Source organism: Cucumis melo, chromosome 9 (genome assembly GCF_025177605.1).
Source record: "Cucumis melo cultivar AY chromosome 9, USDA_Cmelo_AY_1.0, whole genome shotgun sequence".
Lineage (NCBI taxonomy): Eukaryota > Viridiplantae > Streptophyta > Magnoliopsida > Cucurbitales > Cucurbitaceae > Cucumis > Cucumis melo.
This window is the reverse complement of record NC_066865.1, coordinates 4,861,681-4,873,071: the sequence shown is the minus strand read 5'-3', so window position 1 is coordinate 4,873,071 and position 11,391 is coordinate 4,861,681. Positions and strand designations below refer to the sequence as shown.

The window sequence follows — 11,391 nt, the reverse complement described above, 5'->3', positions numbered from 1 at the left end:
TTTTGATTTTGTTTTATTTTGATTTTTTGTTTTGTTTAATGTGAAATTATGCATGTGTGTTTAGAGCATGCAAAATTGAATCAATTTATGGATATATACTTAATTACTACACATACTTGTATTTGGAGTTCCACTGATCTTTCACTTTTATTTTTTCTATTTTCATAACCTTTTATTTTGTACTTGTATTTTTAAAAATATTTTTCTCAAGTGTTTTTATTTTCCTTTTAGAAAATGTTGTATTTTAAAGAAATATTTTGTGTTTTGAGTTAATTAACCATATATATAAAAATTGCAAAAAAGTATTTAGACAGGTATACAATTTCATGGAGCATAGAGATTTAAGCTTTATAATCCATTTACTACAAAAATTTTGGTTCCTCTCTTAAAGGCATCAAGAAAAACATTCATTTTCAATGTCATACTAATAGTGTCCCAAAGTGGCTATTGGAAAAATGTTTCCTCTTTTTTATGCATGTTTTGTAGCATGGGAAACCATTTTTTGCAACGTCATCCAAAATAGTGACCGAAAAGGGTCAAGTTAAAAGGAACGACCGGCATATCATGTGTTAGCAAACGGTCTCCTCTGAGTCATGATAAACCTTTTGAGCCACTATTTCATTGGAGAGCCTTTGTCAACCATGTATTAAATTTTTCAAAGCTTTTTTTATCGAGAAAATCTTGAACTTTTCTAATTGTGGGATAATTCTCGATACTACCTAAAAGAAATTGCACAAATCAAAATACAAATATACTAGATAATTAAGTAAAAAAAAATATAATACTAAAATATTAGGAAGAAAAATGAATTAAAAGATAAATTGTAGCATGTCCAACATACATAATGGTCAATTCTCTTTTATGGCAAATGTTAAAAACAAATACAAAAGTCATTTATTTAATCTCCAAATTTTGAAAAATGTGTATATTTGATTCTTAAATTTTAAAAAATATATTTTGTTTTAGTCATTACATATTTAATAAAGTATAACTCTTTTTGTATTGTCTAACTAGCACCCAATAGAATATGCAGGTCGGATGAACCTAGATATTCTATTACACATAATTCCTACCAATTGTGTGTGGCCCTTAGTATGAATTATCATTTTCTTTTGGCCCATTGACTTTTTTTTATCTATTATCTAATATCTTTTTAAATTAAGTATGGATCAATTAGCAGTTAAAAAATAAATACTTTTTAGAATAATTTGTACATTTTCTTTTCTTTTTTGGCGAAAAGAAGTTTGACAAATTAATGATACTTAAAAGTCGTTTCAAACAAGTTAAATTAAACTACAAAGAAATTTCAAATAAATTTAAGTACATAATTTAGTTTAAACACTATCTCGTCCCAACATATGTAAAATATATGAATTTTAATTAATAGATTGTTTTCAAATAACTTGAATTATAAAGAAATATCGATTTATTAAGCTTTTTGACAAATGTCTAGAGTACTCATATGCAATATGATCATGTCCACCACATACACTTTATTGCTTAAACGTACATGAAGTGTGTAATAATATTGTATAGCTCAACTGAACAATAAATAAAATGATGATATTAGTTTACTTATCACCAAACATTGCTTATAATATTCGATCTTCTTCTAACATTCATGATCTATGTAGTTACATGTGTGTAATGCCAACGTCATCAAGAAGATTACGACCCTCTGAGGTTGGGGAGTGCTAGACTAAGTTTGACTAGATTATTTGTTCCATTAATATATTTCATTTGGTGGTTGAATTTTTTCTATTAGAACATTTGTTTTCAGACCTATACCAGTTTGGCATTAATGCTATACTTTTCAACAAACATTGAGCTGAAATTACAATGACATTGATTATAAAGAAATTTCAATTAACTAATACTAATTTATATGATTAAACTGCCATTAGAAAATTTGGATTCATTGTACAAGAGTCAAAAAGAAAGGAAGAAAAAAGGTCCAAGTTCACAAGGATTGTTTCAGCTTCAAATAATTGTAAACAAATAATGCATGCATGCAAAAAACAAAAAAAAAAGGGAAGAAAAAAACTTAATAAATAATAATGAAGATTGAAGACCAACTCTTCAAATATTTATATTATGATCTAATTTCAATTTTTTTTTAAAGAAAATGTGATATTACATTTTTTATTTTGAAAAAGATAATAGATATCATATGATTTATCGAATATTATGCCGAGATAAAAGTCAAAGATCATAAATATAACCAAACTAAAAATATGGTTGGGAGTTGAATTTTGCCACAGTTGACTTATAGAAAAATTGAAAAAGAAAAAAAAAAAAAAGAAAAGAATAATAATTATATTAGATAAGGTCAAAGTCAACCAATGGTAAGATAGATAATATTGTTTTGTAAAAGTCACAATAGGTGCCTTTATTTGGAAAATGTCAGACCATCACGGACTCAACAATTATTGGGAACTAATTAATGTAAATGTTTAGATGATGTTTTATTTAATTAGTTGTTTGAATTAAAATTATTTCTTATTAGAATTATGATTTAGAATTAGATGGATTTGTATTATATTAGTACCTATTATAGGACATTATTGCATGAACTAATTTTTCTTTCTTTCTTTCTTTCTTTTTTTTTTTTAATGTGATTTTCTTTGTATTCTATCTTTAATCTTCACTCTTTAAATTATAGGTACGATTTAAATAAATTTTCCAATAAAATCCAAAACGTTCAATATAGACACAACTATTAGTAAACACGTGGAAAAGTTATCTATGAATTTTAAACAAAAAAACCAATAAAAGATTCAGCAATTGGCTTATGAAAACCTTTTTTAAACAATTAATGCATTGAAGTAACTAAATAGAGTCCCACAAAATAGGCTCTTCATAGGTGGAGGAAAACCAAACAAGCACAACAAAACATCTCTACACTCACATCCAGAGAGAGAAGATGAGGAGCAACAAAAGTAGTCTTATGACTATTAAAAGAAACCACAGCACGCGGAAGATCACGGTGAGTAATACTGTTCGTCGAACAGTACGAGGCACCATCCAAAGAAAATAATTTGAGAAGAGACAATAAGGACCTTGATGTCCAAGACCATAAACCATATATAGCTCAAACAAATCAATCCCTACTCCCTCAATTACATTAATAATTAAGATCAAAGCAACCAAACTTAATAAGAAAGCTAGGGGAAGGGGGAACATCAACAAACCTGAAACAAAACGTCAGAAAAGACTCAATGAGAAAGGGGAAGGGAGAACAACAACAAATTTGAAACAAAACGTCAGAAAAGACTCTTGATCAAAGCTAAAGCTTCCAAGTTTTTGATACTACAGTTAGAGCTTAGCTTTTTACAATCCACAAGAATAAGTGATCCAACATAATCATAAACCACCCCATTGATACCATAAAGATCCACGGTAAACTTATTGAATTCTTATGTTTATGAAAAACTTAAGATTTTAGTTTAGGTAATTAATAGTTTATCGTTTTAATTGAATCACCAAACATGTTTAAATTACAAATTCAGTGTAAAAGCTTATAAATTATTTGTCAAATAAATCCCCAATTTTTTTTAATAATTAATAATTAAAATTTCAACTTTTTGTCGGATGAATAGATAGAAGTTTAAGTTTCTAAGTTTAGAGCTTAAGTTTCTAAGGGTCCCTTTGATAATGTTTTTATTTTCTGTTTTCTGTTTGTGGTTTCTTATTCCTTATTTATTTGAAAAGCAATAAATGAGACTACTTTTGATAATTATTTTCATTTGTTGTTTCTTGAAAAATAAAAAAAGAAACAAAAACATAAATTTGTTTAATAATCATTTCTTGTGTTATTTTTTCTAACATTTATATTTTTTCTTATTTTTTTGTTTAAATATAATTTAATTATGTGAAAAATAAAAAAAATAGAATTTATTAGAATATAAAAACAAAAACTATAAAATATTAACATTATCGAATACACACAAATCTCACTGCATAATTATATAAGTAACTATTATACCATAGTTTTCATTAAACATATATCGTTAAAATTTGATTTGAAATATTATTTATCATTCAATTCATTTTTCTTTAACGATATTGATTTAAATTCAAATTAAACGGTGTTGATTCAAATTCAACTCATTTATATTTATTAAATACAAGATTAAAAGTTAAATCTATTATACATCTATAGAAAAATTGTAGTATGGGTGATAATTTAAAAATTACGTTTTGCAACCATATATCTTATATCTTTTAAGATTTTGCAAGCATCATACATTTTAATTTCACTCCCCCCCCCCCCTCTCCATCAATCACATATTGTTGATATCGGTAACTCTATTTTTTCGTAAATTTCTCAGTTCGCTCCCTCTTTTTAACTTGAAGGGGATATATAAAGAAACCTTAAATAAACAAATATACATCGAATTACAAAAATTTCCACAAGTTTTTATTTACTTAAATATCCTTAATTTTGTAACACTTAAATAATAATCGTGTATCGTACTATAAAATTAAAGTTTTTAATTTTGTCAAATTTGTAAGAAGCACATGTCTAAATAGTTTTAAAAATTTAGGGATGGATTATATTTTAGGTTGAGTAACTAAATGTATAATTTGGAAATAAAATGTTAAAGGAAGAAAAGAAACCCTTCATTATTTCAAGCCTAATTGATTTATGCATAGAAGCATAAACAAATTTAATAATATACTTCAATTGACTTTGTGTGTATTTCAATGTTTTAAAATTTAGCTATTGGTTGACTTAAAGGAATAAACCTCGTCTATGGCGAAAATTTTATCTGTTTTACTAATAACTCTATTCCAACTTGAACAATTTAAATTGTTTTTTAAGCCAATTTGCACACTAAATCTTTTGTCATATTATACTAAAATACATATTAATCTTTTGTCATATTACACTAAAATATACATTTAAGACCCATCGGCCTTAAAAATTTAGGATGCTATGTTCAAGATTCTCGACATGATCCACATTATAGTTTGACATTTTTCTCATATGCTTAAAACTTTAGATAAGAAAATATCAAATTATTTACAAAAGTAATAAACAAAGAATATTGATAAGACACAAATAAACTTATTACAACTTATAAAATCGATAGCATCAATGATAGACTTGTATGAGTGATAGTATTAATAATGAACTTCTATCATTAGTTTCCATTTAGGACAATAATAGACTCTAAAAAAATATTGGATAAAATTTGTAAATAGTTAAGCTTATTTTTCTTAATTTTAAAAAAGGGAAAACAATTAAAAAAAAATTGATTAGTTAAATTTGATATAATGTAGGTTGAGTGAGACAAAAATTGAAGTACCACATGAGAGGGAAGAGGTCAAGAGGTCAATCTTGCCGGCGGATTTATTTATTTTTCATAATTATTATTATTATTTAAAAAATGAAATTAAAAAAAAAGAAAAAAAAAAAGAGAAAAAGAAATGGGCAATTGGTGAAGATTTAGTTATATTATTTAAGATGCAAAATGATGATAATAATAATAATAGACGTCATTAATTGGGGGCCGCAAGATGTGATTTATGTGATGGGTAAGGTAAGGGTTGATTTACGCAACTAATTAATATGTGTTTTATACTCATTACTCATCACTAACATAATAATAATAATAATAATAATAATACCTAACTTTTTGGGGATTTCACACTACATTTTTTTTTAACTATAATTCCATTTTTATCTCTAACTTTTGTGTTTTCTATTATTATTTATTTTTAAAAAAAAATTAGTTCCACCAATTCTAATTCTTTTTCAAATGAATTAAAAATCACATCTTAATTTATTGTTTTCAATTAACTAACTAAAGTGAGTATTAGTGAGAAAATTCTTGCTTAATGGTATAAAACATTAAAGTTTACTATAACTAAACTTAAATTGAATAAAAAGAATATAGTATTTAAAATATAGTAATCAAATACAAACTAAACCCAAATTTATGCTAAACATATAATAATTTAAAATTTATAGACCAAATAAAAACTAAATTTAAAATAGCATACCAAAAATGGTACCCTTTCTGATATTTTTTATCTTAACTTTCGATGGTTTAATTATGTACGATGATTTATTAGGATTTTATTTTACTTTGAGAATATAAATGTAGCAAAATCCTAACAAAAGAAAAAGGTTTAAAATTAAAGTTGTTGCCAAAATAAGAAAGTGTTATGCGATTCGAAGTCTCCCGCTCCTACCATTACCCGATTGAAGATCGATGTTTGGATTCTTTCTTGCAATTGAAGATGTTTGGCTATCAATGAGGTTGCCTTCGTACTTGAGGATTTCAACATAGGTTGTGTCGTGGCTTGAGTTATTGTCCATCGTAACAAAAATTGTCATCATATGCAAGATCCCTCGATTCAATTTTGATCTGAATTAATTATTTCTTATCTTAAAAATTTTGGGATGGTATCTCATCAGTATTTGCTTCTTTAAAGTAAGCTAAGGTATCTCATATCATAAAGGACACGATCGACTATATAATGAAATCTAGTTTGGTTTCTCAGGATGATGCTTCATGTACTTTTGGTGTGGACATTGTTGGCTATGGGAGGTTATTGCCTTTTGGTGTGGACATCATTGCTCTACGTGTTTGGAGGCTGTTGCATATTGTTGGAGGGAATATGTCTAGTTGATCGTTTGGATCATATATAGTTCACATTAAAAACTAGTTGAGTTTTCTACTTTTTATTCAAATGTTGAAGAAAAAGGTCAAGTATATTGTTGAGGTTTCTACATGGATACTTGACATTACTATAGTTCTATACCTCATTTCCACGAGGTGTCCTTTCATCATATCTAGTGAAAATACACGGTTTGGTTAATTACGTCGTAGTTTCTGTTTATTTCTTTCAAAAAATTTTAGTTGGAATTTTATCTTATTATGATATGCAAATTGTTCTATTGTACTTATAGGTAGTATGCATCGTTGGTTTGAAGAATAATTATGCACTCTCATGGTACTAAAAGAAATTCTAAAGTACGAATTTATCAACTTTATTCTGGTGGGTATGAGTGCCAAGAAGTTTGCAATTCTAGAAGTTCTAAAATTGATTCAAGAGTAGGATATAATTAATTACAAAGCAAGTTCAATTTTGTAGTAATTGACATAATCTTCTATATTTGTAACAATTTAGATTTAATAATAGAGGATAATTTATACTTTATATTGTTGATTTAAAAAAAAAAACCATTTTGTTATCCATTAGTATTTTTACTGTGAATTTTAAAAATATATTCACGAATTATATTTAACCAAATTTGGTAAAAATTAATTTTGAGAGACTAAATTTAATCTTCTTTTTCAAAAATTAAAAAAAAAAAAAAGAACTATTTACAGTTTATAGAAAAAAATCACTCAAAAACAAAAATATATTACACTTATTTTTTCGTGTAAATATTTTGTTCAATTTGCTATTTTTGACCATTTCTCTTAAATATAAGATCTATTGACAATATAAAAACTAAAATAGAAGAACTAAAATGGAACAAATTTCAATCATTAGTTGACATATTAATAAATGATTCTTTTATTTTGGACTTACATTATTCTTGGATTCTATTTTTGTGACAAATAATGAAGGTAGGTAAAATAAAAAAGTTGGAAAATTTTCAAAAATAACAATTTTGACCAAATATTTACACTTTATAGAAAAATAGATGTAATGAATTTTTGTCTTGCAGCAGTTTTTTTTCTATAAAACGTAAGTAATTTGCTTTTTATTATTTATTGAAAAATCCCCAAAAATATATCTAATTCATAATTTTGTCATATATAATATTTTGTAATAAAATAATTATACTTAAATAGGGAAATTGTGAAGTTTGTCATTCAACTAAGCTTGTTCCATTCATGTGCATCTAATGTTAAACGGTACTCATAGTCATAGGTTTAGGGGTAGGGTTAACTCATCCAACAGCTGAAGTTAATGCTATTTTGAATCTACTTCTTCCCATTTGCAACTCTCTCTTTCCCACTTGTTCATTGACAGTTCTTAGTGTAGGCCAAATGCCAAGTCAACCCCTTTACACTTTTGTCCTCGGCTTCTTTAAAAATGAAATAAAAACCCTTCATTTCCTCTTCTTTTTCTTGATAGGAACGAATAAAAACTATTTCCCCATAACCAGAAACAAAACCACGCGTATACTCCCAAATTATAGTTCAATTCAAGGACCCCCAAAACTTTCTTTCTTCCTTACCCATCTGAATTTGATTTTCTTTTTCCTTTTTCCTTCCAACTCATCCAATTTTGGGATTCTTCTTTGACAGCTTGGTCATGGAAATCCTTCTCCCTTTTCACACTTGCAACCCAAATCCACTTCCTATTCACGGGCTAGCCTTGCTCTAGCTCCCACCCTTTTCCCCATTTCCACCCCTTGTTTCTACCCTTTTTCGCTATTCCTACTTTCCCTCGTCTGGACTTGTTCTCTCCATAGCTTTCTTTCGAGCTTATTATTCATGGGGTCCTGCCTTAGTGCTAGGATTAAAGCTGAGAGCCCTCTTCACAACGGTTTGAACCCTTTACTTTCTATTTTTCACTTTATATTTACTTGGGTTTTCTAATTTATGATCTCTTGTGTTTGCTGTTTCTGGGTTCTCTTTGATTTTGGTTTTGTGGATTGAGATTTGGGTTGTCTTTAATAGCTGAAATGGTTTGATTGGAGTGACTAATTTTAGGAATATTTTTGTATGATTCATTTAAGAAGATGCGGGTTTGACAAAAGGTATTTGGAGGTTCTAGTTTTAGGATTTTGTTTTTGATGTTTCTTATGGGAAAACTAAAGCAGGTATTGGGTTGATTCTAATGGGTATTGCTGGTTGAGGGGTTTCTTTTTAGATTTTGAATCAACTTAAAAACTAGATTAAACAGCCTTATTAAGCATCAATTTTCATGTTAATGTTGTGGTTTTATTGTATCTTCTACTTATGCCCTTAGTATCTAGGTCTTGCATATGCATTTTGCAATAGGAGTTTTAAATAATACCTCCTGCACAGGGTTGAGCTCCAAGTATGCAAGAGATGGGAATGATAAAGGGAATTCAACCAGCAAGTCATCTGTCTCGACCCCTCGGACCCCTCGAACAGAGGGCGAGATCTTGCAGTCCTCCAACTTGAAAAACTTTGCCTACAATGAGCTTAAAGCTGCCACCCGAAACTTCCGTCCTGATAGTGTATTGGGTGAGGGTGGATTTGGTTCTGTATTTAAGGGGTGGATTGATGAACAGTCCTTCGCCGTTACCAAGCCCGGGACTGGCTTAGTCATTGCAGTAAAAAAACTCAACCAGGAAGGTTTTCAGGGTCATAGAGAATGGCTGGTTAGTATCACTTTATCTACTATTGTCTATGGTTTATACTTTGAGGTGTTGTACTGACGCAAATTGTAGCTTTGAGTTTATAGTTAAATCTCCATGTTGTCCTGCTTTTGAAATGGTATATGATCTTTTGTATTTCAAGTCCAACTATGAAGAAGTAGGATTAATTTGTGGATGTCTCAATGTACAGACAGAAATTGACTATCTAGGCCAGCTGCACCATCCTAATCTTGTGAGATTGATTGGCTTTTGCTTAGAGGATGAGCATCGGCTTCTCGTATATGAATTTATGCCTCGTGGAAGCTTGGAAAATCATCTATTTAGGAGTAAGCTATTCACTTATTTCACTTGTTCAATTACATCAAAACTCTCACAACTTGAATAACAAAGTTAAACCTTCAATGGGAATTGCAAGAATGATTTAGATTCTCTTTTTATTTCTTTGGGGGATCAGGGAGTTCTCACTTTCAACCTCTATCATGGAGCCTCCGAATGAAAGTTGCTCTTGGTGCTGCTAAAGGTCTAGCTTTTCTACATAGCGATGAAGCGAAAGTAATATATCGGGACTTTAAAAGCTCTAATATCTTGCTGGATTCGGTATGCAAGACAATTCAACCTCTTCAAACCTATGATTCTAAAATATTTGTAGTTGATCTCAGTTGTTTGCAACTTTGAAATGACAGGACTATAATGCAAAACTCTCTGATTTTGGATTAGCCAAAGATGGGCCTACAGGTGACAGAAGCTATGTTTCTACAAGGGTAATGGGAACATTTGGCTATGCAGCTCCTGAATATATGATCACAGGTATCTTTCATTTTGGTCATATACGTCCAAGATCAGACTTTTGAGTTAATGAAAATTTATAGGTCAACTTTTACTACAAATTCTGCCTATCTTCTACTTTTGGAGTTTTTCCCTGGATTTTCCTCCTAGATTATGATTTGCCTTACTCTAGTTAAACCTGGCCATTTCCTCTTCTTTTGAAGGTCATCTCACAGCCAAGAGTGATGTGTATAGTTTTGGAGTTGTTCTTCTCGAGATCCTATCTGGGAGACGAGCTATAGACAAAAACCGACCATCTGGAGAACACAACCTTGTGGAATGGGCAAAACCTTACCTCACTAGCAAACGAAGAGTACTTCAAATGTTGGACGCACGAATTGAAAGCCAATATTCGACCGGAGGAGCACTAAAAGCGGCTAAACTTGCCATTCAATGTATATCAACAGAACCTAAGTTAAGACCAAACATGAACGCAGTCGTGAAAGCATTGGAACAACTTCAGGATTCGAGTGAAACGAGTGGATCAAGGGCAACTATAAGCGAACCCTTAAACACATCCAGCCAAGGCAGTGGCTCCACAAATAACAAACCTGTTTCTTATCCTAGGCCATCAGCTTCAGTACTAAATCTATAGAAAATGGGACGGAAGAAGAACATCTGGCGAACAGGCTAACATTTCAGCCGAACCGAGGAGGTAAAGATTGTATTTGGATGACCCCCCTCATGTTTGTACTGAAACATTGTACAGTTTCTTCTTTGCAGTTTTTGTTAATTTTCCCCCAGAATCAGTCCCTCCCCCACTCGTGTTTTCCTGTTTCTGGCTTTGATAAGAATAAGATTTGATTCCACTAAGACAGAGGTATCAATATCACATATTTATGTTGATCCACCCTCACAAACATATAAAATTTTAACATTTTGTTTACATCATAATCTACTACTGGATTTTATAACATATTGTATTAGGGATGGGTTATGTTGATAGACCTAACATGATATCTTCTATGAGAAAAATGAAAATGTTAGATTTCATATGTTCGTGGGACGAGTACTTAATCACAAAAGCGTTTGTGAAAAGGTAGTTCATATATAATGTCATAATAGAAAGGTTTGCAGTGCTTTATTGGCAAATGAAAATATTTTATTTTTATATGGATCTAACAATAAAACCCTCTAAAAAGAATAAAAGATGGAAAGTTTTCGCTTTTGGGGTTGTCCACATCTTGAAAAGCAGCAGCTGCTCGAGTTTTAAAGCCATCGCTGTAAAGAACTTGAGTGTCTTTTAA

General features: G+C 29.6%; 1 protein-coding gene across 1 annotated transcript; it reads left to right on the top strand.

Annotated features, from left to right (window-relative positions):
* Window positions 1-7,902: 7,902 nt before the first annotated feature.
* On the top strand, window positions 7,903-11,030 carry LOC103498142 (receptor-like cytoplasmic kinase 176). The gene is made up of 6 exons (XM_008460644.3): window positions 7,903-8,517; window positions 9,003-9,322; window positions 9,510-9,645; window positions 9,774-9,916; window positions 10,003-10,126; window positions 10,309-11,030. Exons 1-6 carry the CDS (start codon window positions 8,466-8,468, stop codon window positions 10,737-10,739), a joined length of 1,206 nt encoding a protein of 401 aa, XP_008458866.1. The 5' UTR covers window positions 7,903-8,465; the 3' UTR covers window positions 10,740-11,030.
* Window positions 11,031-11,391: the final 361 nt, after the last annotated feature.

What these genes read in the sequence shown, in the direction of transcription:
- LOC103498142 (XM_008460644.3), top strand. Translation starts at nt 8,466, where the DNA reads ATGGGGTCCTGCCTTAGTGCTAGGATTAAAGCTGAGAGCCCTCTTCAC. An exon ending in GGAAAATCATCTATTTAGGA is followed by an intron (nt 9,646 to 9,773) that starts GTAAGCTATTCA and finishes TTGGGGGATCAG; the next exon opens with GGAGTTCTCACTTTCAACCT. An exon ending in CTAATATCTTGCTGGATTCG is followed by an intron (nt 9,917 to 10,002) that starts GTATGCAAGACA and finishes TTGAAATGACAG; the next exon opens with GACTATAATGCAAAACTCTC.